At 41.8% G+C, this 27,748-nt stretch overlaps 1 protein-coding gene across 1 annotated transcript in view; it reads left to right on the top strand.

The window, feature by feature from the left end:
* The window catches only part of LOC129497280 (protoheme IX farnesyltransferase, mitochondrial), a 128,145-nt gene that overhangs the window by 30,007 nt on the left and 70,390 nt on the right, over positions 1 to 27,748 (top strand). Inside the window, exon 4 of the mRNA XM_055306062.1 lies at positions 217 to 341. Coding sequence (XP_055162037.1) covers positions 217 to 341 — 125 coding nt within the window. The remainder of the gene's footprint in view (positions 1 to 216; positions 342 to 27,748) is intronic.

The following is a 27,748-nucleotide window of genomic DNA, read 5'->3' as shown; positions in this document are numbered from 1 at the left end:
TTTTACTCTTGAGTATAATGGAGTTAAAGGAAAATTAGCATTTTACAATAATAAACACATATAATTTTTATAATCAGAAAAAAGTTTTTAAACTTTTTAATGGAAGGATTAGCCTGTAGTTTGTGACACTGATGAAATGGATTGGTTTGCTTTTTGGCTTTTATCATCCGGAGTGCGCGTTGGTGATGAGATGTCTGCTCTGTTTCTGTGTTGCAGCTCTGGTTGTCAGCACCACTTCAGCTGGATTTGCACTGGCCCCAGGACCTTTTGACTGGCCCTGTTTCCTGCTTACTTCTCTGGGAACAGGCCTTGCATCCTGTGCTGCCAACTCCATCAATCAGGTCAGTGAGTCACTTTTCAGCTTGATCATGTTATTATTATGTTTTCTTATGTGGTAGTATTGTTAAGTTTTTCAAAAAGACTTCCCAGGGCACTAGGCGGCTCAGCGGTTTAGCCCAGAGTGTGATCCTGTAGACCCGGGCTCGAGTCCCATGTCAGGCTCCCTGCATGGAGCCTGCTTCTCCCTCTGCCTATGTCTCTGCCTCTCTCCGTGTCTCTCAGGGATAAATAAATAAAATCTTTAAAAAAAAAAAAAAAGAAGATGACTTTCCATACCACATATACAGATGGAGAGGCTCCAGTAATTTGTGACACTACATATCCTATAGAGGTCTCTTGGGTAACAGAGCTGATGTCTCTCATGTTTTGAAGTGAATGGTTTCCACATGAGAGAGCAGTCAACTCTCTACTTCAGCTGACCAGGAGTCCTTGGGTCAGACGTGTTTCAGAGCCATCAGACTTTCTGCTGTCATCCATTTCAGACACATTCCCCTGAGCTTATCATTTTATGTGATCTTCTTTCTTTGGTTTGCTTTGTTTGCATTTGTTTACATATATAACAACGTTTTGTTTTTTTTTTTAATTTATTTCTTTATTTTAGAGGGGGAGGAGGGACAGAGGGAGAGAGAGAACCCCAGGCAGACTCTGTGCTGAGCGTGGAGCCCAATGCAGGGCTTGATCCCAGGACCCTGAGATCATGACCTGAGCCAAAACCCAAGAGTCGGAGGCTCAACTGACTGTGCCACCCAGTCACCCCAACAATGTATTTTAAAGAAGTATATCCAGCTTTTTAAGTCTTTTAAAATTTTTATTATTATTATTTTATCCAGCTTTAAAAAAAACAATAATTCAGTATTCAGGAAACTTGGTGTATGGAATCACAGAATATATTTAAAAATTAATTAGCATATTATTTTTAATGCATTGTTCCCCCCCCCCCATTATTTTAAACATCAAAATAGGTCTTAAAAAAATAGTTCTTTCCCCCCGCCTCGTGATTGTGGTATGTGCCACCACATCAGATACCAGAGTGAAAAAGTCTTGGGTAAAACTTAAGGAAAGTCGTTTTCATCACCAGAACACCTGAGAGGAGTTGGCATGGTTTTAAAATAGGAATTCAAGTTACTGGTAGGAAAACAGCATGGCTGAGTGGGTATATAAGTTTATGCAGTGAAATATGGGAATTTTAATTCAGTGATGCCTCAAACCATTATGCTTTTACAATGTGTTATCAGCTGTTTGGAGGAGGGATCAATCTATTTCAAATAAAATTTATTTTTGTTACTGTTTTTAATGTCCAAGCAGTCTCATACGGAGGCCCAGCTAATCCTGGTATTGTCCCATCTTGTAAACCACAGTACAGCTCTTCCAGATTGTTCTTTCTTTCTGCTCCCCTCCCTCATTGGCTTGGCTAAGAGAAGAATCCTGGTTTTATAATGAACATGTTTTTAATGAAATTTTGAATAGAGCACAATATAAGCAAAATGGATTTTTGTTGCTATTTTGGGTCTATTTCTCAAAATATTTTTAAAATTATTATTTTTATTTAGTTACAAATCTAGGTCATGAGATTAAGCCAGGAACTCATTCTGGCTTTGAGGCTCCTTTTTTCAGTTGAAGAGCTGCGTTTATCCTCGAGATATTTATTAACTAACTGCTGTCTCCTGCTTAAATTCTATAGATTTGAATACAATTTAAAATGAAAGTGTAGATATTTAGAAAAATGACAACTGACTAATAAGCATCAAATGGTTCAGAAATCCCAATATGTTATAAAAAATAATACAGAGTTGCCTTGAGTCTGAGCTGCCATACTCCTCCCATCCTCCTCCCTAAAAGGTGATTTAGGATTTTATCGTGGAAAAAAAGCCTGTCACACATAGCAAGAAAATATCTTGAGGGAAATAAAAAGCATGGAATGATTTACATTTGGGCCGAAACTTCTAGAAACTGAACATAAACCAAGGTGTTAGAAATTGTAAAAGTTTATTTTACTTTATTTTTTTAAAGATGTTATTTATTTATTCATGAGAGACACAGGGAGAGAGGCAGAGACACAGGCAGAGGGAGAAGCAGGCTCCCCGCGGGGACCCCAATGCGGGACTCGATCCCAGAACCCCGGGATCATGCCCTGAGCTGAAAGCAGACGCTCAACCACTGAGCCACCCAGGGGTCCCTAAATTTTAAAAGTTTAAATGTATTTGGCTACTTTGTTGCATCTCTCTGTAGGAAGTATGTTTGCTATGGGGGTGAGTTAGGGTCTATCTCATACTACTGAGAAGGAGCCAACTATATGATGGGATTATTTCTGGAACTGACAAATCGTGTTGTTTGCCCCTTCTGTCAGCGTTTCCTTCTTAGGTTGGCTTCCTAGCCCCGTTCTGCACTCACTTGTCCCGTTCTTCCTGTGGAACACTTCACATCCTCCTCCATGGTCACTCCTACCCCCTGCCAGGCTTCTTCTTCTGTAAAACGTGGCCCCTTAATTTCTTCATTTTCTTGTATTCATCATATCGCTTCCTTCCCCTCACCCTGGGCTCCAGTCTCCTTTGGAAACATCACACTACTTAAACATAGTAATGCCCACCATCGTTGAATTCCACTGATATCATGGTATATCAATAAGCTTCCCAAATTACAATATTTTCTAAATTTTGTTGGAAGGATTGTAGTTCAATTAGTATTGCTGAGCAGCCTCATAAAATTAAAATAAAGGAATGTGAGGACATTTTCATTACCACCTTTAATTATGTAAGCAGAATGAAGAGCACTGGGCAACAAACCTTTACCTGAGTTTTGAATAGCGGGTAAAGAAATAGTTGGTGAAAAAGATAAAGAAATAGTTGGTGAAAAGCAAGAGCTTCCCGTTTTTTTTAGGGAGCTGGCATCCAGCTTAAAGAATGCATATATGTGGTTGGTATGTATAAAAGTTTCCAGCTTCTAACAGAGTTCTGTGGGAGAAAAAAATTTCTTTCTGCCCACATATACTAAAGGATTTGAATAACATTTCATATTTTTTAAATACTTCTTTTAGCTGTTATTAATTTAGTTCTGAGTGCTGCCTCTTTGTACCCTACTTCTGTGATCTCTCTGTGAATGTAGGAAAAATGAAGCTTTGGGAAATAGCTCCTACATTTGTTTTAGGGAGAGAAAATGAGCTTCAGCTTCTGATTTATGAAGTAATGACTGGCGCATAAAGAGATGTATGTGTATATAAGAAACCACTAACATTAAAATGTAAGAGGGAATTACATCCATGTTTTATAAAATAGATGCATGCTTCATTGGAAACCATAGTGAGACCTGAAAGCGGGTGTACCTCCAAAGGATGAAAGCCATCCATAAAATTTAGCAACTGAAAGATAAAATGTAATAGATGGCTTTGACAGATCAAATCTTGAAAAACAAGCAACTCAAAGTGAAAAGCTGAGTCAATTCAAGAGGAATGAATTACAAAATTGAAAAAGATAAGAACTGTCAGAAAATTGTTAGCATAATTGAGTATTTGACATAGTACATACTGTTATAATAAACTGTATTGGGGTTTATGTAAACCTTACATAGAGATGATTTTTCTTAATAGAGGTTAGGAGTACGTGTCAATAAATACATTTCTACAAGACCCATTTTGTGGGTGACCTGCTGTTCCTTCTGATAGGTGTACCCACTTTCTCAGCCTGAGCTCTGTCATTGCAGCTTTGTGCTTTTGAAGCCATGTTGCACACATCTCTAACTGTTTTTAGAGGGCAGGTGAGTGGATGTGACATGAATGAGGTGAGGGCCACCAGCCAAAGCATATATGAGGCTGATTTAACTTTGGAATATAGGGTCTTAAGAAAAGAACTAACTGGTGACATTCGTACAGTGTTTCAGAGTTTACGAAGCATATTTACAGAAATGGTTATTTAAGCCCTACTGCCCCATGAGGTAGGTGACATTACTGCCATTTCTTTGTAAAACATCCTGTTTCACCTTTGAATTATTCTTTTTAAAAGTAACATTTAAGGGACACCTGGGTGGCTCAGCAGTTGAGCATCTGCCTTCAGCACAGGACGTGATCCTGCAGTCCCAGGATCGAGTCCCACATCGGACTCCCTGCATGGAGCCTGCTTCTCTCTCTGCCTGTGTCTCTTTCTGTCTCTCTCTCTGTCTCTCTCTCTCTCTCTCTCTCTCTCTGTCTCTCCTGAATAAATAAATAAAATCTTAAAAAACTAAAATAAAAAATAAAAGTAACATTTAAAAAAGATGTGTCATGCAAATAATGTTTCCATTGCAAATCAGTGAGAAAATATAACTAAGCAAAAATAGCAATAATATTCTTTATTTTGTGTTTCTCTTGTGCCAGGTGCTGCTCTATGTGTTAGAGTTACACCAGAGGACAGCTGGAAAGCTCTGGCTTTGTAGTGCTTATATCTGTCCCACCACCCAAACAGACTCACTTGTTAACATTTTGATTTATATTATTATAGGCTTTTTTTTTTTACACACAATCTCCACATATAAATTTCTCACAGAAATGATTTATGTATGATACATATGGCTTGTATACTTTTTCTCCTTTAAATGAAATAATCATGAACGTTTTTCCATGTCAATATTTGAAGTAACATGATTGTATAGAGGTATATTGTGATTTGTTTAATCAGTCTCTCCTTATTTGTCATTTTAGGGATTACTACTCTTTTGCCTAGGTAAATAATGCTGAGCTGAAATTCTTGTAGCTAAATACTTGAACATGTACTTAGCTATTTCTTTAGATAAATTACTAAAATTGTGCTTTAAAAGATATGTAGTTTTTAAAATGTTAAGTGGTGCTTGGGTGGCTGAGTCAGTTAAGCGTCCGATTCTTGATTTTGGCTTAAGTCATGATCTCAGGGTTGTGAGATCGATCGCTGTGTTGGGCTCTGCACTTGGTGCAGAGTCTGCTTAAGATCCTCTCTACCCCTCCTTCTATCCCACCTTCTCTCTCTCCATAAATAAATCTTTAAAAAAAAATAAAATATAAAATAAAAAGTTAAAATAAAAAAAGATATGTGTTGTAAGTGCAGAGAAATTCCTTCCTGGAATGTGTTTTGTTCATGTGTTTGCTTGTTTTAAATCACTTTATGCTTCTATATGAAGTGCTCCTCACTGACATTTCATGTTGGGAAATCTGTGCCAGGTTGTAGGTAACATTAGGTATGTCCTTTTTTTTTTTTTAATTTATTTATTTATGATAGTCACAGAGAGAGAGAGGCAGAGACACAGGCAGAGGGAGAAGCAGGCTCCATGCACTGGGAGCCCGATGTGGGATTCGATCCCGGGTCTCCAGGATCGCGCCCTCGGCCAAAGGCAGGCGCCAAACCGCTGCGCCACCCAGGGATCCCTAGGTGTCCTTTTTTTTTTTTTTTTTTTTTTTTTTTATCCTCATTGGTATTTTTTTTTTTATAAATTAATTTTTATTGGTGTTCAATTTACCAACATACAGAATAACACCCAGTGCTCATCCCGTCAAGTGTCCCCCTCCGTGCCCGTCACCCATTCACCCCCACCCCCCGCCTAGGTGTCCTTTTAATTCAGGTTGTTTTGATTACTTAGAAGGCAGTGTTGTTTTTTGTTTTGGGATGGGGGTCTAATGTTTATTGGCCATTTGTGTTTGCCACTATATTCAGATGCGTGCAGATCAGATTATTAACTCTGTCATGTAGGGTCTGAACATTTTCATGTTTCATATGTTTGTGCCAGCATGTCTTTTAATTTTTAATATAGGGATTCTCAGCCCTCGCCCTCTGGACCGCACGGGTTGGATGACTTTGTTGTGAGGGACTGTCCTGTGTTTTGTGGGGTGTCTCCTGGCATCCCTGGTCTTTACCCACCACCTGGTGTTAGCAACACACCCCTTAGTTGTGACAACTGAAAACGTCTTCAGACATTGTCAGACATTCCCTGGGGACCCAGATCACCCCTGATTGAGAACCACTGCTTTAATGATTTCTACTTTTGATTTCACTCTTAGGTCTTTACCCAAGGTCCTGGCTCCAATCTCTACCTCAGGTCTTCTCTGGCTCACATTTTTCTGCCTGTAACTACCCACTGATCACTGGAGTGGTCATATGGCCTGGTTTATGCTTGTGTCCCTGGTGTAATTATTAATAATGCCCCCATCCCCCCTCTCAACTATTCTAGTTTGGACAGGAAATTATATGAGCTCTATTCATAACCCACCTGGGTCCTCAGTCCTTCGATTGAAATGAGGTGTGGTAGAAGTACCTTCATACCAAAAGATCTGGCCTCAGGTTCTGGATTTTCTGCTCACGCATGTGCGGACTAGACAAGTGAGGTTTTTCCTCAGTGCAGGTCAGGCCCCCGGGCTTGTCTCTCCTTCACCATTTCCGTGGTCTCAGGTAGGATCCACTGCCAGGCCAAACTGTGGAGCTTTAAGAATCTTCTCCTCCACCGTTACTCTGTTAGTAAGTCGTTCAAGGACGTTGACGATTTCTTCTGTGATGGATCTCTCTCATTCTTACGGTGCCCCTGGCAGATACTACTTACCACAGTTGTCACTAATTTCCAAGCCAGCTGCTTCACTAGGTGGGCCGCCCCATGATTAGAGATGTCTTCCTCATATGGAGTCAGTCTGCATCCTGTTGCTCATTGTTCTCTCTGGGAATGCTCAGTGTGTTTTCCTCCATGTGACAGTACTTTCAAGGTATCACTCTCTAACCATGGTTAATGGGCACTTGTGCTACCACCATGTAGTTCTTCATCTGTACCTCTTTCCTGGAGAACTCTCACCTTCCACACCAACAATTACGACTTACTTATCCTGTACATCTAGCACCTCTTCCTCATAAGCATACAGCAGGCCAGGAGGGTGAGGTTCCTAAGGAAGTCATGTTGGGAATAAAGGAACATTTATGGTGGAAGCAGGGCAAAGTAGAAAGAAGTGCTAATCATAACAATAATTGCAGCTAACAATTAACTTCACACTTGCTCTATACCAAGTAATCTCACCATTTTACATTATCTCATCTGCTTAAGTCCTGGTTCATAGGATTCCTGCCCCCACCCCCATGTCTCTTTTGAAAGATCAAATAAATGATGAATGAATTCATAACCTAGACTTAGCTCTAAGAACTGCTGATGTTCTTGGGGACTTTATTTTGGAGAAAATTAGAATAAAGGCACAAAACATAAGTAGACTTTCAGATCTGTGAGGTAGGTTATAATTAGAAAGTAAAGCTGATAAGGGTATGTTATCTCTAGGATCTAGTGTCTCTGCAAATGTTGAAGATTTTTTATGAAAGGAAATGAACTCTGTCACCCGTCGTAGAGACTTCCCCCCGGATCCCAGCCTCTCCCGATAAAAAAAATGTAGATATAGCACCTAGCCCCGCCATTGATAGACATTTCATGGCAGGCCAACATGTGACCCCCCCTTCCGGCGCAAAGTCACACCCTGCTCTTCCCCATGCACCAACCTAATTGGAGGTGACTGTCCCACGCGCCCTACCCCCCGCCAAAACACAACAGTCCCTTCCTCCCCCGCACCCGCAAAAAAACATAAGATCCCACCCCGCCCCCCACCCCCCCCTATCCACAGCTCAAACCATTCTAACAACACCATCCCACAAAGCTACCACCACCCAACCCACCCCCCCCAACGCAACCACTACACCAAACCAGCTGACCACAAAATAAAAAGCCTCTGCCGACCAGACTAGACGCACCCACAGGCCAATACACTCAAACCCATGTAATACCCCCCTAGGACAAACACACAGAGGCAAATAAGACACTCCGAAACCTCCAGCAGTTCTCCACCCCCAAGAAGAAGCAACCTCTCCCCACCTACGATACCGCCCCCACCCACAGCGCCCTCACCAAAACCCACCTCAAGAAGTTCAATTGAAAGCCAAATCATAAAAACCCCCCCCCCCCCCCTGTATGGCCCCTAGTCAAACCTACCCCAAATGCCAACATAATCCCCCTCCCAAGATGTCTACTTCCTCAGCAACATCAAACGCAACCACTCAGCACCAGATCAGATTTGCCCAGAGTCTTTGAATAGCATTTGGGAAAGAGTCTCCAACTAAATATGTTTTTTATATAAAGCAAATGAGGAGCATTACTGAACAATGTCCAGAAGAAGACGCATTTTAAATGCAAAGTCTCTTTTCCTGAATTTATATGACCCTACATAGTTCCTAAATTGCATTTGATTCCCCTCTCCGGAATGATCCATCTCAGTAGAGTGAGTTTGGCATTGTTATTCATAACCAAAATAACTCTTGGTGAAGTTTTGCCAGCAAATGCAGAGATGATGACAATTTGAACATATATTGGTAGATAGTATTTTGTGATTTACATGCCACATTAACTGGCCATTACTTAATCCATTTATTTATGTTGCTGCTTATGACATGTCTGTGAGGTGGCATTATTCCAGCATTGTAGAGGAATAAAATGAAGCTTAGTGTTGCCATTGATCACACATCTGAAAATGGTCAAGTTGGGAGCAGACCCTGTGGACCATGGACTGTGGGTGCACTGCTTTCTCCTCCCAACTGAAATGCCCTGGTCCAGTCACCATGTCAGAATAGGGTTATTCCCATTAATATGAGTCTTCTACCAAGCTAACTGCCAACATCTATGCTACTAAGTACCAAAGGTGAAGTTGCCATAGTGGACATGGTAATATAGCTGTCTCTAATGAGGGTGGAAGATGTAAAGCACTTTGCCTTTGGAAAGCTAAGTGCTCAGTTTGTTAGCTGTTTTTGTTTTTGTTTTAAAGATTTTATTTATTTATTCATGAGAGACACAGAATGAGAGGCAGAGACACAGGCAGAGGAAGAAGCAGGCTCCTTGCAGGGAGCCCAATGCAGAACTCAATCCCAGGACTCCGGGATCATGATCTGAGCTAAAGGCAGATGCTCAACCACTGAGCCAACCAGGCATCCCTGTTTTTGTTGTTATTAATATGAAAGTGTGGTCTGTTTTTTAGCTCATATCCTCTGTGCTTTCAGAATCTGATTATCCATCAACTGTCTCCAGTTAGGTTCTCAAAATAGAGAATGGGAAGGGAAGGTATGTTTAATTTCCTCAGTGTACTAAGAGACTTGGGTGATACTTGCAAACTGTAATATGTGTGCATGTGTATGAATGTATGTACACATTTATTCGAGTCTGTATTTACTTCTTTTTGAACTCTCCACATTTGAATGTGTAGTTACTTGGGTTCAGCAGACATTATTTATTCTCTGTCATTTTGTAGGTGATGCAGAATGGCGTAGGCAGTTCTGGTAAACTAAGAAATGCTGGTTAAAATGGTTCCTGAATTGAACAAGCAGATGTTTAACTGAGATATAATGAAAATAATACCAGTTTGGATTTTTTGGAGTTAATGATTCTTGGCTCGTGTCTCTGTTGTGATTAAACCCGGTTTGGGGGACCCAGAGACTTCACCCTTTCCCAGTATCTCCATGTCATTCCACCGTGAAATCAAGCTGAGTCTCTTCCCAAATGATCTTTTTTCTTTTCCTTTCTTTTTTCTCATCTTTTTATTTTATTTTATTTATTTATTCATGATTTTATTTATTTATTCATGAGAGACACACACAGAGAGAGGCAGAGACACAGGCAGAGGGAGAAGCAGACTCCTCACAGGGAGCCCCAATATGGGACTTGATCCCAGGACCCTAGAATTACAACCTGAGCCAAAGGCAGATGCTCAACCACTGAGCCACCCAGGTGCCCCTCTTTTCTTTTTGTTTTTTCTTTTCTTTTTTTCTTCCTTTTTTCCTTTCTAAGTCTTCAGTTACATTTTGCTTTTCCTAATAAGCAGTTCTTCTGAATCCATGTGTACCCTATTTGTTTTCTGCTGTGAACTGCAGATACCCTTCCCCATTCTCCATGTTAGGGGGTCTCCCAGCTGACTGATGACATGGATTGGTCACTGTGTGGCCCATCCCTGGAGAATATACATTACCTTATCTCATATTTATTCCCTTTGCCTTCGTGACAAACTGCTTTTAAGGTTTAACACATGAAAAAAAATTTGATGCCCTGATATTTACACTGTAAAATTTGAGTCAGTTGATGATTCTAAATTACTTGCTGAGCTCCTAGATACTTGAAAGGAGCAGGAACAGGAATTGGGGTGTCTGGGATGGACAGTGGGACACATTTTCCTACCCATGTTCTCTAACCTAGATCAGCTCTGGATAATTCTTTGTGTTGGTCTTTCCAACTAGTAATGGAGCCCCAAAGTGCTTCAGGAGAGTGATTAGGCCTTCACAAGTTGTGTGTAAGTGATTAAGTCCTAAAAATTCACATTTTCATGGCCACCCAGTTCTGTCCTATTGATTTTCTAAGAAGTTTTAGAATATATTGTTTGGCAAGAAGGGGAAATTACTTACCTGTGTGATTAATCTTCAGGAAAATTTCACTCTGGCATTTCCTTCAGATCCTCTGCCAGATTTCCCCCGGAAGCAATGATCACGGAGGGAACAAAGAAATTCTAAAGGATTTGAATGATGGAATGTAGAGATAGGATGAAACAAAGGAGAAAATTTGGTAGTTAATAAGATTTATGTATACTTGTAATCTGGAGTGTCCTTATGCCTTAAAACATACGGTGCAGGCTCAAAATACTAAGATAAAGTACAGATTTAGCTTTTACTCCAACTGAGATGCCTTTAGGACTAGCTTTACTGCTAGCTTATAAGAAAGAAAACTAATACTGAAATAGAAATCTGGTGACGTATCTGAGTGATATTATTCTGGTATTGCTTTTGGCCAAAGTCCGGTCGATGGTCTCGAACATGCCGCCATTCACACTGCCTGTCGCGAGGTAAACCAAGTGCTGCGTGTCCGTTCCACGAGTAGCTTGCCGAAGCTCTGTGGGTAAAGATCCGGCCCTTCTTAATTTGAAACGATTAGGATTAGCCATAAAAATACCTTAAGGCCAGATTCTCAGTTCTTGTGAAAAGACTCAGGGATTTGAAAATGGGGATTTTAGTGAAGGATAGTATGGCCCGAGCCTGGATTCCCTCCACGATTTTCACTGACTCTTAAGTGAATGACCAAGTGAATGGCGAAATAGCTCTAAATAATAAGCGTGTGGTTGACCTTGGACTATTAGGCAGTCCCCTGATTCAAAGTCCGACGTGTCTGCTCACAAGAAGGGCAACAATTGGTAAGTCTTGCAGTACGTAGACATTCAGTCATGCCATCTATCTCTGGCATAAGGAAAGTGAGCTTATACCAAAAATGACGCTTTTTATAAGTACTTGGTGAACGTTCAGGCTTTAAGAATTTGCCTTAATGCCTTTGAAAGACAGGAAAATGTGACTCAACGAGTTCTCACTTGCACAGAATTTTGTTTATTCTATGTGGCTCAGGTTAAAATTATCAGGGCAGGGGAAGCTGTTGAAATACCCTTGACGTTTACCGGCCTGCTGGAAAGAAATTTTGATTCACCTAGGACCAGAAAGCGAGATGTGACTCAAATAGCAGAAAAGCTCTCCTGCTATGTGGTGGTCTTTTCTTGAAAGTTATTTTCACGCATTTCTGGATAATTTTTGCTAGTGAGAAAAAGATTTGTCCCTGCCCTGAAGCAGCTGCCAGCTAGTAGAGGAAGACAGCCATACAGGGAAGTACGATAAAGCAATTAAAAAAATAGCACCTTCGGTGTGCAAAAGGTGTAGGGAGTGGTCATTTCTACCTGTGGTGGTCTGGAAGACTTCACAGAGAAGGGACCGGAGTCTCAGAAGGAACGTTATGGGGTGTTTATCAGGCAGATGTGTGTGAGAGAGGAACTTCCCGGGCAGAGTAGACACAGAAGATGTAAAATGTTATGCCTAGGAGACCGTTTGGGCACCTACACACATTACAGTGTAGCAGAAACATAAGGCCCACGGTGGCATATATACTCCTGGAGATTTGGCTAAAGAAGTTAGCAGGGCCAGAGTGTGTCCTGCTAAGCATCTGGACTTACCCTGTAGGCATTGGGCAACCAGTGGTAGTTATTAATAAGCTCATGGCACAACTACTGGCTTTCTATGAAGGATAGAGAAGGCAATCCTAACTTAGACTCTGCATGGCCTGTTTCTTCCCTAGCCTTTCCTCCTTCTGCTGCCCACACCTTACATCACAAGGTCTGCCTGGATCTCCAGCAAAATGTCATCCAGTCAACAAGTGTGTCCTGAGTACCTGGTACATGCCAGGTGCTATGCTGGGCTTGCAGATAGGTTGCTCCTCCCGTGGGGTTTTACATAGAACAGCAAGAGTTGAGCGATAAATATATTAATAAGAAAGTATCAGGCAGGGACAAGACTACGTGGAAAGGAAAAGCAGACAATGCACCCATATATGGGTCCTCACAGACTTCCTAAACCACCATCCCCCACCACTACCTGTCAGCTCTTCTGTGCCACAGCATGCAGCTTTTCTTTGTAGTGCTTTGCACGATTTTTTTTTAAGACTTTATTTATTTATTCATGAGAGAGACAGAGGCAGAGACACAGACAGAGGGAGAAGTAAGCTTCATGCAGGAAGCCCGATGTGGGACTCAATCCCGGGACCCTGGGATCACACTTTGAGCCGAAGCCAGACACTCAACCACTGAGCCACCCAGATGTCCCTGCTTTGCATGATTTTAAGTGGACATTTGGGTGATTCATTGTAAGCTTGAGGGGTTGGGGGAGACCCTGTCTGTTTATCCACAAATCAGGGCCTGGTGCAAGGGAGCTGCTCTGAAGGCCAGTAAGGACCAGTGTTCAAGGACAGCCTCCGGGATAGGATCTGTATCCGTTCCTTATTACCCTGGTGACTTTGGATGGTTGACTTAATCTGGCCTGACAGATGAGGTTGGTGAGAAAACGAAATGAGATAGTTATTAGAGAAGGGCCTGGTACTTGGTAAGCATGCAATCAATGTTAACCATTATTACTATTTATTAGTAAACATTTATTGAATGAGGAAGGGAGGTGGAGAGATGCTGTTTCTCTGAAAGTTGGTTTAGACATTCCAGGAACCAAAGCTTGAGGATAGACCTGATCAGATAACAAAGTGAGTATGATCAGGAGAGCCTGAGGGGCACCATCAGTAGCAACGCAGAGTTGAAAGGGACAGGCCCTCTGCACTCTTGCTCTCTCCATCCCCAGTTAATTAATCAGACGTCCTAGTGAGGAAAAAAACAGGAGTGTAAAGTACCTTGTCAGTCTTGGACATGGTAAAGTGCCATCCAGTGAGGTGGGGAGTCTGGAGGCAGGAGTGAGTCTTGACGAGGAAATGATAATTCAGCTGGATTTGGGGGTGGGTTCTGGGTTTGCCATGCTCTCTCAGTATATCCGGGGGGAGATGAACAGAGCCATTGGTGGAGCCCAGCAGATTTTGGCAGGGGATAGAGACAGCAAGCTAAAGGTGCTGGTTGGCAGCCAGATGACTGTGAGTGAGAGAGCAGGAGCCGGGAGTGGTGCAGACTTGACCAGCAGAGAGGACCAGCCCTGTGGAGCTGCAGTGGTGTGAAAATTCTGGGTGTTTTCTGTGATGGGAAAATAAAGCTACTGGACAAATGGAATGAATGTTGCATCCATACTGCTGGGCAATCTGGCCTCCGCCACTGCTCTTCACCCTCCGGCACCTTGCTCTCTCCACACCAGCTGTTCTGGCTTCCTTGCCAACCGCCAGCCCTTTGAGTACTCTCCTGCCCCACAGTCTTGGCAGTCCCTGGAGTCCTCTACCTGTTCATTCACATCTCTGCCCAGGAATTGCCTCTTCCTCTGGCATATTCTTTCTGTTTGGCGTCTGTTTCCAGGAATGTCAGCACCTTGGGAGCAGAGACTTGGTTTTATCCATTGTTCTTCCCCCGACCTTGAGAATTTTCCGACGCATAGTAGGAGCTCAGCGTGTGAATAAATGAGTCCTGAGTCCTGACTGTTTGCCCATTGTTTGGTGGGAAAAATAGGCACCAGTCAAAGAATGACACAGCTAACGGGTAAAGTCACAACTGTGGTAAGTGGTGTGGTGCACAGGGCACACCTGACCTCTCTGGGAGGAAGAGTCTGGTGGATCGATGGTGGATTGATGCTGGGTGAGAGACAAACCTGGAGACCTGTGCCTGACCTTGCTCACATTGTTCTTCCTTTGTGTTGCTTCCTGGGGTGGGGAGGGAATTGGGGGGGGGAGCAGATCTCGGGAGATTTCTCCCCTCCCACACCCCCCTCAGGCCACTTAGTTTCTAGGACTATAATTGTTTATAGGAAGCAGTCCTGCTGGAAAGTGATTATAGGCAAGCCTTAGAAATGAGATTTTTTTTTTTTAAACTATTCCCTGATCACAAGGAACTCATCCTAGTTACCTACAGTGACTTCCTCCATTTTTAGAGACAAATGCCTTTGGATCTCTTCCTTAACATGTTTTACTTGCTGTTGTAGGGCTGTGTGGTGGGCTTGATGATTTGGGAGAGTGACCTGACCAAAGGGAGCTGCTGCTGTGATTGGCCTAGATAAATGCAGGCTTCGTGTTGCTAGAACCTCCGGTCTTTCATTGCAATCCACTTGGATTTTCATGTGAAATTTCCTGAGTTTTAAATGTTAAATGTTGGCTCAATTTGTTGTTGTTGGCTCAATTTTTTGAAACCCTGTGCATACCAAACAAAACTTGTCAGTGGGCTGAATTTACCTGGAGGACACCCCCCCTCCCGCCCCTCCCCACCACCAGTTCTGGCCTTTGAAATAGGATATATAATTTATATATCATCATTTACCAAAATTTAAAAAAAAGACCTTTCATCTGAAAATAGAATTCTTGTTTTTAGAGATTAATTTATTTTGAGAGAGAGCACCAGGGAAGTGGAAAGAGGCAGAGGGGAAGAGAGAGAGCACCACCCAGATAAGGGGCAGAGAGAGAAGCAGACTCCCCACTGAGCAGAGAGCCTGACTTGGGGCTCAATCCCAGGACCCTAGGACCACATCCAGAGCAAAAGGCAGATGCCCAACCAACTGAGCCACCCAGGCACCCCTGAAAATAGAATTCTTAATGACTAAATAGAGAAATGTGGTTCTCTCTCCTTATTTTCACCATGCCGAAAAAAGTGAGGCTTGGAATATCTTGGTAGCTTACTTAGAATCAAGCTGTGGATGCTGAATTATACTTTGTGGATTAAGCTGCTAGGTTTCTTGTCCGTGTGTGGCTTCTTGAGCTGTACCATGGAGGAGCTCATTATTTTTAAATTAAGAAAAGGGAGGAAGGGGGATGGTACCGCTTTAGCATCTACAAGGTAAAGTCGAAAAAGGTCAAATAAAAATTGCTTCAAGAAACACCTGGAAATTTCAAATGTGTTTACAATTATTTCTCCACCAATGGTGAGTTATATTTCAGAAAGTGCCATTAATTGTAATAGAGTAACACACAGCTTTTTGTGAAATTTAAGTCCATTGAGTATCAGTACCTTCAAAGACAATAAAAATCCCAGCCTGCATTTATCTATTCCCCTGTGAGGAGTTACTACAGTGTATATTGTATCATTCCATATGAAATTCCTTGGCTTAATCGTCTCTCATTTATTTGCAGTTGTCTGAGGTCAGCTTTCCATTCTGCAGTTGTCAAACAGCTGTCAAATTAAGAGACCAGATCCTAAAGTTCATTTACATTTCGTGCCATTCCATATCGGCACATTTCTCCACTTAAGTATTTGAATAGTTGTCCACATTTCTTAATCATCCTGTCCCTCATTAGCCTATTTCTTTCCCTGCAAATGCCTACACACAACATTAAGTATATTATCCTAAGTTATTTTTATTATTTTCTAAGCATCGTTTTAAAAAATTCACATGAACTTCAACAACAACAGAAGAATCAACTTGAATTAGACAGCCAGTTAAGTTCACTGTTCTTTTTTGCAAGAAGAGAAAATCCAATCAATATAAACATGTCACCCTTATTATTTTTATTGTCATGTTTCTTTTCCTCCTTACTTTTATCATTTCCATCAAGTTGAAATCTAAATAGTAATTGACCGTAGAATTCTTAATTTGCTTTCTAAATGTCGGCATAGGGTGGTGTAATAGTAATGAATTCAGCATTCATTTTTAATAATTCGCTGATCAAAGAAATACTCCTGGATATGCCATTGATGTTTTACTACAAAGTATCTCAAGCTGCCAGCCAGTGACATTGACAGACTGCTCTTCTCTAAATGAGGTGTGAAAAGATAAACTGAGGCATCTTAAAAATCTATAAGAGTGTATTTGAGCAACGGTAGATTTGAATTGGACAGTGCCAAACCGGACGTAATTTAAGGAGCATCCCAGGGACAGGAGGCAGGAAAAAGACAGGAAGCAAAATAGGCAAATTATTTGGGAAATTATTTGGCTATAGCTTAAGTGGTTACCTTATTTGGGGAAATTAGCTGCTTGTGACTGGTTGTCCTTGGGTTTTACTTTCTTAACCTTGAGGTGTTACAAGCTCAGATTTTGGTTTGCTCCTGTCCTAGCTTGCTAAGCTATCAGGACCACCTCAGCGGTGTGACCTCCTTGTTCAGTTAGCTTAACGGAGGTCCACTCTTAGGTGTTTGAGAAATACTGTGTTTAGTCATTTGGTGAAAGAACTGTAGTCATGTGTAATGTTAGAAAACACCTAAGATGAATACTCTTAAGTTTGGTTGGTAGATCAGTAAGTGGTATAGCACAAAAACATCCTCATATGAGTCCTATTTAACCTTCTGCACTGTCATTTAAACCATTATTTGTTTAGCACTTGTTTTCCATAAACTTGTGTCTTACACGGAGCTTAACCTTTTCTGGATTTTGACACATTCTACTCTGATCTCAGAGCTCCTCATCTATTTCTCTGTTGCAACATTTGTTAAATAACTCATCGTGCTTTTATGGATCTGAAGGGTCCACTGGCCTCTGAGCTCCTCTTTGGCTAAAATGGCATGTTTCATTTATCTTACTCCCTGGCACTCGGTGAATGGCAAATGAGAACCTACATTCCCTGGTTAAAAGAGCCTAAATAAACATTGTTCCTTTATTATTCTAACTTCACAAAAGCTATCATTTAAAAATGAAATTACATTTTATAAGATAAGGAGGAAGATAATCCTATTATTTGTACAAATTTTCCTGGAAATTTATTAGTCATTTTTGAAAGGATTAGCATTGAGATTGTAATAAATCAAGTTAAATTAAAATTGGGTAATGCTAAGCAAGCAGATAAAATCAAGCTAAAGTGATTGACAGTGTAAAAGTTACCTACGACAGCAGTTTGTTTTACACAATACTAAGTGAAATTGTGTATTAATAATAATTAATATATATAATATATAATAATATATATTAATATATATAATATATATAATATATAATATTAATATATATATAATTTATTAATATATAATAATAAAATACTTCATTAATTGGTATTCCAAAGTGATTTGGAGGTGCTGCTATGAGTTATGTGTCCTCTGTTATTACAACAGGTAGTGAGAATATATCCCAGTGATAACATTTCCCCGTCAGAAACTTTATTACCAGACAAAGAACTTCGGTGGGAGATAGAGAAACCCAGACTCTCCATATATATCCTCTTACCTGCTCAACAGCTCCACTTAGATTTCTGCAAGATAACTGAAGTACAGCTTCTGAAACCAAACTCTATCTTTTACCTTGAACCTGCTCTGAATGCCCATCTCAGCTGCTGTTAACCAATCCCATGTGATGGTTGCCCAGGTCAGAGACTTTGGAGTCTTTCAGGATCCCCAGTGTTCTCTCAAACCCCACCTTCACTCCTCCAGGAAATGATGGAGATTGTGTGTGTGTGCACACACACGGGTAGCTCCAGGGGTTGTGGGGAGTGGCTGAGGATGTTTGGACTCTCCAGCCAATTCTCACAACCTTCCCATTATCAGACTCTTGTCCCTCACCTGGATTATTGTAATAACCACCTACCTGGTGTTGCTCCGTCCACGTTGGCCTTCTCTATTCTGCTCTCAGCACAGCATCCAGGGTGACGTTCTGAAACCTAAATGGGATCACATGCCTCCACTGCCTAAACCCTCCAGGCCCCTGTGAACACTGAGCCACCCAACCCCTAGTTCTGTCTTTTCACACAAGCAACATGTTTTAAGTCTTGAGAAGAAGAAAAAGGTCTTATGTTCATAATACATGAATTACAAGCATTTATTAGTCATTTGTATTTTGTTATTTAATTGCCACAATGGCTCTGTTGTCTTTTGTCCGTTTAAGCATGAAGATACTTTCTCTTTAAGTGATATGTAAGAGCTTTGTATGTATGTACTGGTTTGTTGGAAATATTTTTCTGAGCCTGTACTTGACATTGCACTTTAATTATGTTTATGTTATTTTGGAACACAGTTGACCCTTGAACAACATGGGTTTGCCCTGCTACATAGGTCAACTTGCAGGGGTACTGGAAATGTATTTTTTCTGCCTTCTGATTTTCTTAGTTACATTTCTTTTCTCTGGCTTTCTTTCTTGTAAGAATACAGTGTATAATACATATCACATACAGAATGTGTGCTCATCAACTGTTGATGTTACAGGGAAGGCTTCTGGCTAGCAGCAGGCTGTCAGTAGTTAAGTTTCTGGGGAGCCAAAGGAGAATTAAAGGTGGATTTTTGGCTGTGCTGGTGGTCAGCACCCCTACTCCCTGTGTTGTTCCAGCCTTACATTTTTAAGTATTCAAATCTGTCACTTTATAAACTTCTTCCTGGGGAAGAATGATTAGAAAGCCCTTCTATCTTAATATGTGGATTCTTTTTAAAAATAGGCTGTGGGTTGGTGACTTAACCTGCTTTGGTTTCAAATTGTCAGCTTATTATCCTAAGGTTATTTCGAAATGCCACTCTAGTAAGAGCTACCTTCCTATTTACTCTGAATTGATATCTGTTGCACAAATCTCTTCTGTTTCCAGAACCACACCCTGTTAAGTAATATATCTGCTCTACATTTTAATATCTGAGAGCAAGGCTTCCTGCAGTGTACTTCTTTTTCAAGACTTTTGTAAGGCTCATCACTTTATTGTTTCAGATGAATCACTGTCTCGAGGTCCTTAAAAAAATTGGGATTTTAATTAGAACTACATTGTATCTATAAATTTATTTGAGGAAAGTAGACCTCTTTGCACTATTTGGTATTCTTAACCAAATGCACTTCTTAGATTTTAAGATTTACTCCCACTTGAGGAAAGGAAGGTCCTAATAGAACACTAGACAGCATTAGATCTACTAATCAATCTGAAGATAAATTCCAGTTTCAGAAATGTTAAAATGTAAGGGAGAAAAACACAAGAAACAAAGAAATACACTAATTTTGTCCTGTTTGCTCACGCTACATATTTTAGTACGATGCAATTGCTAAAATGTAGAGCTTGTACCTTTCTTTGAATGTGCATTCCTAAGTTTTCTTAGTTCTAAAATTTTTCATTTACTTAAAGTAGTTTCATTTGTCAACTATTTTCTTCTCATATCTGTCTGTGCTTGGGCAGCTTTTTTTTTCTCCCATACAAGTTTGTCAGCATACCTTCCTTTGGTTCTTCTTTTATGGTATCAAGAGCAAAAAACAGGGCAGCCTGGGTGGCTTAGCAGTTTAGCACCGCCTTCAGCCCAGGGCCTGATCCTGGGGACCCGGGATTGAGTACCACGTCAGGCTTCCTGCATGGAGCCTGCTTCTCCCTCTGCCTGTGTCTCTGCCCTACCCCCCCCCCCCCCCCCCCGTCTCTCATGAATAAATAAATAAAATCTTGTTTTTTTTAAAAAAAAAAAAAGGACCAAAAAACAAATGCTTTCTAGAATTTACTTTTTGTTTGTTCCTAGTAGGATTTTTTTCCAAACTTCCATTCTGCTGCTTCCCACGCAGGACCATCTCCCAGTTTTTCTTTTGAGACGTTTGGCAGTCCCACTCTTGTTATTTTCCCATCTATTCAGCCTTGACCTCAGAGAAGCCTATTTGGGCGTGGCATTTGCACTCCTGCAGACAGTGTAGTATTTACTTGAGGCCCCAGGGCTCGATGCTCTAATCCTCCTCTCCTCTCCTGCAGTTTGCCACATAGTGCATCCATTTCTCCCACCTACCTTGACCATATAGACTGTTCATCCGCTCTGAAGTGTTTTATCTCCCAGTGCCCTCTTCCTGTGTTTTGTAGAAGTCTGTAATTTTTGCTTTAGGGAGGCAATTGGCTCATGTATTCAACTCATGTTCAACTATTTTGTCTTCAGCTGAGCGTCTATTATATATACCAGTCACTAGGCAACGGGGTTCACAGCAGTAAGTGAGAAACAGACATGATCCTTCCCCTCAGTGGACATAGTGCCCCGTGGGGCAGACAAAAATGAAATAATAATAAGTTTTGTTTGAAAATTGGAAGATACTTTAGGGAGTGCTGCCAGTGAGAGGTACTGCTGGTACTATTAGAGTTTGGAAAAGTGACAGAAATGATGCTGGAGCTGAGATCCTTCAGATGAGTTGAGTTTACTAGGCAAACAAGGGAGGAAGAATGTTCTAGGCAGCGTGAATAACATGCACACAAGCCCCATGGCAGGAGGGAGTGTGGTTTAGAATACGGAGAGCACTGTGAATGCATAGAAGTAGGGACGGGAACATGGAGGGAAATGAGGCTTCCTAAGAGAATAGAGGTCAGACCATGGAGTATATGGTGTTATGGGCTGTGGTAAGACTTTTTTTTTTTTTTTTTAAAGAGCACGGGGGGTGGAAATCCCTGGGTGGCTCAGCAGTTGAGCATCTGCCTTTGGCTCGGGGCGTGATCCTGGAGTCCCGGGATTGAGTTCTGCATCGGGCTCCCTGCATGGAGCCTGCTTCTCCCTCTGCCTGTGTCTCTGCCTCTCTCTCTCTGTGTCTCTCATGAATAAATAAATAAAATCTTAAAAAAAAAAAAAGAGCATTGGGAAGTCATTGTCATGTGTTAGCAGAGAGAGATAACCTGATCTGATTTGTTATTTGAGCCAGAACGGACACAGAGAGAACAGCCAAGAGGCTTCGCCATACTCTAGGCAAGAGGTGGTGATGGCTTACAAAAAGGTGCTGAAGGGGCCAAATTTGAGAGATATTTAAGAGATATAATGAGCAGTACTTACGGACCGATGAGCAGTGGAGAAAAAAAGGGAGAAAAGTTGTCAAGGATGACTCCTGGGGTGTAGCTTGTAAAATCAAGTGGATGGTGATACCATTCACTACTCAAAGAGGACCAAGGTTTGCTGGAAGGACTGTGAGTTCAGTTTGGAAATGTTGAGTTTGAGGTGCCTTCAGTGTAGCCAGGAGGCAATGTCAAGTAGATAGCTGGATACACGGGGTCTGGAAGTCAGGACTGAAAAATGTGTTGCAGGTAGGAATGTGAGAGTCATCTGCAGAGAGGAGGTAATTGTGGCTGTGGACACGAGCGAGGTTAATTGGCCCAGGACCAGCTCTGAGGAGCCATGCTATTTAATGGCACGTGGAGGAGGATGACTTCACAGAGGACAAGAGGAAGAAAGAGAAAAGGAAACCAGGGTACCATAGAAGCAGAAGGGCCTAAGTCAGAAGGGGGCAGTGGCCAGTGGTGTAGAATGCTGTCCTGAGGTTAATGGGCTGGAGACTAAGAAAGTCTTTTGGAGATGGTGATGAGGAGATCATTGGTGATCCTCAGGAAGAGCTGTTTTGGTAGTTGCATGTAGAAGCCACAGCCCCACAGTGAGGGAGAATTCCAGAAGACATCGTTCACATGGTGTAAAGGAGAATGGTAGTTCAAGGAGCTGTGCAGGACAGTAGCCACAGGAAGCCAGGCTGGAAAGAGAAGTAGGGGATGATAAAGTGGCCGGCATGTTATTTCCTTGGCAGAGCAGTGGATTACCCATCTTCAAGTGGATGACCCCATCTTCACTGAATGGAGCTCGAGGCCACGAGCAGATACAGCAGCCCAGTGAACCTGGCTCTTCCCCCATCCACCGTGGTGCTGTTGGTCACTGGCATGTTCTTTACCACCTGGTTCTTCGTAGATTAGGTTACCTCCACCAGGCACACAAGAAGTCCCTCGGTGGCGTTGCTCTTTGTGGGCTCTGTAGTCCTCTTCCTGCTGCTCTGCATTGGCATCTGTGTGTGAGCTCCTGAGGTCTCCAACCAGGCAGCTTCCCTGAATCCCTGCCTTTGGAAATTTTTTGACTACTGCTAGAAGTGTCCCACTGCTGCTCACAATAAAGGCAGATATGTGACCGTCAGAAAAAAAGTAATAGAAGATGACACAGGGGCAGTGAGTGTGGGACACTTCACAGGGAAATGATGAGTGAAAACCACACCCTCTGGAATCATAGCCCCAGACTTATCCAGACTGGGTCTCTCCAGCTGAGGGCTTTGTATCTTTAAAGCTGAGGTCCTCTGCAGTACAGAAGTTAGGATGCAGAGAATCGAGATCTCTCTAACACTCCAGCTTCCTGTTCAGGCATTGATTGTGTTTCCTTTTCCACTGTCTGTCTTCTGTACAATTAATTTCCTTTCTGGACAGTTTCGTCCCTCTTGTCTTTCTGGAATCCGCATATGATGTCACACTCTGCCTATGACTGGTTTTCCTTCATGGTAGATTTTGTTCTTTAATATTTCTAGTGCCAATTTGAATTCTGTAATGATAGTTTTAAAATGATTTGTTCATCTTTTCCAACTGTCTTCATACGGTGCCTGCCTCAGCCAGCTGTATAGTTCATCTCACCTTTCATTTCCTGCTTTATGACCTGAATTCTGTTACGAACAGGAAGTAAACATCCATTTAAAAAAATTATGTATTTATTCCCAGGTGCTTTCTAAGAACCATGATGAGGAAAAAATAATAAATTGCAAAGCTTAAGCCAGAAGCAAGGTTAATGGTTGGGGATTCATATCTAAAACTCTGCACCATTGCTATAGTGGCTCCAGCTTAACCACGTAAGCTTTAAGCAACCCAGTAATCAACATGAAAGTGAAAATAATCATGAGTTCCAACACTTGCAGTGCCCTGATAGCATGATGGTTTAAAAGAACACAGATATGAGCCATGACTGTTAATAGGCTTGTGACATGGGGCAAATGAGTTAACCTGTGTTTTGGTTTCTTCATCTGTAAAATGGAGACAGTCGTATCTTCCTATATCATGTGCCGTCATTGGAGACAGGTAAATAGAACATTATTTCTACTGTTATAAGCCTAGTGGTATGTGAGCTATATACACAGGTAACTGCAGTTGAGCATAGAATATAAGGGAAATAAAGTGATCTAGGATATCATAAGAGGATGGTGGAAAGAGCTAGGGAATGCTTCCAGAGGAGAGGGTGCATTTAGTTTGAAGATGATAGAATGGTTTCAGTCAAAAGAAATAACCCGAGCCCTAACAGGGGAGCTGGAAAGCACACATGCAAACATGCATGTGTGTGGTGTGGAGGGACCTAGAATGTAACATTGCAGAAAGGAAGTAATTGGCCATAAGACTGGAGCCATACTGTTGAGTGTCAGAATTGCCTGCTAGGAGTTCAGATTTAATTCAGTAGGAAATAAAGAGCCATTGACACAGGAAAAGCCCAGAGGCATGTTGACCAGTTAGGGTATGATTACCACAGCCCCAGCAAGTGCAGGCAACATGAACTCAGAAATGATGGCGATAATAAGGAAGAGGAAATTAATTTGAGGGGGGAAAATGAGGGGGAGCTTTACTTCTGAGAAGTTAATTTACTTTGAGCTGTGACTTTATTACTATGCAAATGCACATGTTGGCCTGGATGGTAGAATTTCGTTCTGCGATGTTTCCTCTTCCTCCAGAACACGCCAGGCTCTAAACTCCTATACTGCTCTGGCAGTAACTAGCACCCAGTTAAACCAAAGTACACCTTTGCCATCTGTGATCTTTCCAAATCCATGCAAGCCTACTTTTTGTAGTTTATCATACTTTCTTAGGTTAAATTTTTTTTAGTGAAAATCAAGAAAAAAATTCATACAATTATAAATAAGACTGGTGAGACAAATTATTTTTTCTGTTATTTTTGTGAATAGTGATTAGCAGTGCTTTTTCATGAAATTGAAAAAAAAATTGTATAGAAATGCCAAACTTTCTCCTTAAATTTTTAGTGCTTGCTCATTCCATGAATGAATCCCCTAACTTTTGCTACATAGAAATTTCCAAAATGTTAAAATTGGGTTGCATTACAAATGAAACAAATTTGACTGGCTAATGATCATTTCTTATAAATCCTTACTCTTATTTGAAACTCTGATAAGGTAGTTATGGGACCAGGAACTTTTTCTGGTTGTTGATCAGATGACAGTGACCATATCGGTGGAGAAGAAATCTAACCTGTTGCTGGCCTTCCTTTTGGGTGATTCTTCTCTCTATAGACATTTTTTCTTTTTTAATTGACACTTGCCCAACTTGAAGAAGGAAGGATGGGATGAGACGGTCAGCAGTCTGTCTCTTCGTGGATATCCTTGAACTTTGTGAAACCTTACCTCACCTGAGTAGAGATCTCACCATCATCAGAGTTGTAAATAGAGGGCTGCTCCCTTTCCCAGCCCACACATGATTCTCTCCAGTCAGGCATGGGCCCAGTAATCTGCCTCCACCTTCTATCTCATCTGTTACTAGATTGATTCTGTTGGGTTGATTCCTGCCTTCATCCATTTAAAGAATGGATGGAACAGTATCAATGCTTTATGCCTTAGGCAAGGAGTCCCCATGATTCTGCATCTGCACACTGGCCAGGAATCCCCTCTACTCTGTTTCTTGTATCTTCTAGTTCTTAGTCAAGGGGGTTATGCTTTGAATTTCACATTTGACTCTGCTCACAGCAGGTAAGCCCTCCAGGTTTGTGCCCTGGGTGACTCACTGCTTCCTCTGCCTCTAGCTTGGCTACTCTGCAAATAACCATAATCCTATGGTGATGATAATAGTGAGCATCACTTTAGGTCACAAGGCACTTTACTTACATCATCTGATTTTATCTTCATAGGCGTTGTTTTTACCATCTGATAGCAGAGAAGATGGATGCCCAGAGAAGTGAAGTGCTTTGCCTTATTTGTCCAAATGGCAGAGCTAGAAGTCATTCCAATTTTATCTGACTCTTGAGCTCTTTACAGCTTGACTCTGACATACCCACCTGATATCTAACCTCATTCGACCAAACGATCACCCACAATGCATCTATTCCGATTCTTACCTTCCTTTCTGTTGGGCTGGCGAGACTGGGGACCTCAAAATGGCCGACCCCAGGCCAGCAACCTCCCAGTAAGGCTGCCTTGCTGCTCTACCCTAGCTTAGCACACATAGACCTGTACCTTGCCCTAACTGGAATGCCGCCCTACCCCCATCTTCCCAACACCACTTTGCCGCCCTGCCTTAGCACACAAAGACCTGTAACCCTTGCCCTAATCGGAATGCCGCCCTGCCCCCATCTTTCTGCTGAAAACTCTTTATAGACCCCCCCCCCCCTGCAGTTTGCTTGGGCACAACTTCTGGCCTCGACTTCCCCCGCGACTTCCCCCGCTCTCTCACTCTCTCCTTCCCCTGCAGGCCGTGGGACCTCGCCCAAGAGCACGTCCCATTAAAAGTCTGTTTCGACCAACTTTTGCCTGGCCTCTCTATTCCATTTCACTACCGATCGGATTAAACCTGACACTTTTGCCATCAGCAGATTTTTGGACCTCACCTGTTCCCTATGATTTTTCTGCTTGATGCTTTAAGGTTTGTCGTGCTTCTACCTCCGTTCTAGCTCCTCACAGTAGTCGAGATTTTTCTAGATGCACAGCTGACTGAAGTCTTGGTTGGTGGCAGTGAGTCTGTTGAGTTTGAGGAACAGAATGCCCTTGACCTACTGATATAGGTCCTGCCTATTGGCGAATGGTGCTGTGATCTTGGAGACTTGGCCTGCTCCTTGCTGCAGGATACACCACAGTGTTCCTTAGTCATCACAAAAGCCACGGTACTGGCCGTTGGTACTGGACCAATCCATTGGTGAAAATACCGCTGTTTCAGTTAAATTAATATCTTTCATGATTATGTGTCTGTCAGAAACCAGTTTTATTTTGCCTATACCCAGAGAAACCAAGGTGATGTCTCTAGTGCTGGCCTTTGGGGAAGTTGCCTCTACTTGGAGTAGGCCTGGTTGATAAAGGGCTTGCGAGCTGAAGGCACAGCCATTCAGCAGTAGAACCAAAAGACACCTTAGAGGATGTGGAGAGAAGACGAGGAGTGGGACTAGTACTATAATGCCTTCCATTTCTAGAGCACTTTACAGTTTACAGAGCTGTTTCACATGGCAGATCTTTGAGGCCCAGGGATCACCAAGTGAGCACAGTAGGAAACCACAGCTCAGAGTTCAAATACCTTGTGTTATACCAAAGCTCAGTCTCAGAATCAGTTTCTTCTATCACTAAACCTACTGGATCTTCTGTCCTCTCACCCCGTAAACGTCCGATCTGGGGGAGTGAAGCCCATAATTTCCCTTTAAGCTGCAGGTTCACAGTCTGCTGTAATGAATCTGGATCTCCACATCGTAAATCTCTTCTCAGCAGCATGAACTCAATAATTTTCTTGAGATCATTTGACTAGAATGGACTCCATGTCGGCAATACGGTTGATGCGTGAGCTGTGAAAATTAAAACTTTTTTCAGAATTCCAGATTTTCCCCCCCTAGTGTGGATAAAGTAGCCTGCGGCATGATGGAAACACATGAAACTAATTTGTCTGATTAAAAAGAAAAAAATTACACAAATCATAAAATTAGGGAGGCAGTTTATAATAGAAGGCATTAAATAGAGAATGTAAATGTTATTTCTGTGGTCTATTTGGTATTACATTTTAATGTAAATAATGTTTCCCAAAGAAACTGTGAAATTGATTAATAAATCCCCTCTCCTCCCGTGTGAGGCCACAGTGAGCCAGGGCTCTGTCCACGGAGGAGTGTTCTCATGCTCACAGGGGTGTGGAAGGCCTGCCAATATGAGAACAACAGGTGCGCGCAATTTATGTTCAAAAGTAGTTTAAGTATCTTTAATCAGTCCATTTTAAGTCAAACCATATGATGTTCAGACAGAGACATGTTTGCTTTCAGTATCAAGTACTTTTTTCCCTTTTCTCAGTGCTCCCTATTAGTAATACCCAGCTGTGAAACTAAGCTTGCCTTTTGTTACTTAAAAGCAGATAAAATGTTTACAACAGTTACAGTTGATTGCATGGTGGTTAGTTTCACATTTCTCCAGCCTGTCGGTGTGACAGTGGGTCTCTAAAGAATAAATCAGGTACCTGACTCTTGTTTTCTGCTCAGTCCAGCTATAAATAGGTTAGCTGTTGCATCAAATATTGCATGGTGACCACTCTGTGAGGCGCACACTGCTCTTTCCTGGCTAGAGAAAGAATCGCTTCGTCTGTAACTTGGCACAGACTTTGTGAATTGTGAACA

This window comes from Nyctereutes procyonoides, unplaced genomic scaffold (genome assembly GCF_905146905.1).
Source record: "Nyctereutes procyonoides isolate TBG_1078 unplaced genomic scaffold, NYPRO_anot_genome, whole genome shotgun sequence".
Lineage (NCBI taxonomy): Eukaryota > Metazoa > Chordata > Mammalia > Carnivora > Canidae > Nyctereutes > Nyctereutes procyonoides.
Note: the sequence above shows the minus strand (reverse complement) of the source record. Positions and strands in the feature narration are given on the sequence as shown.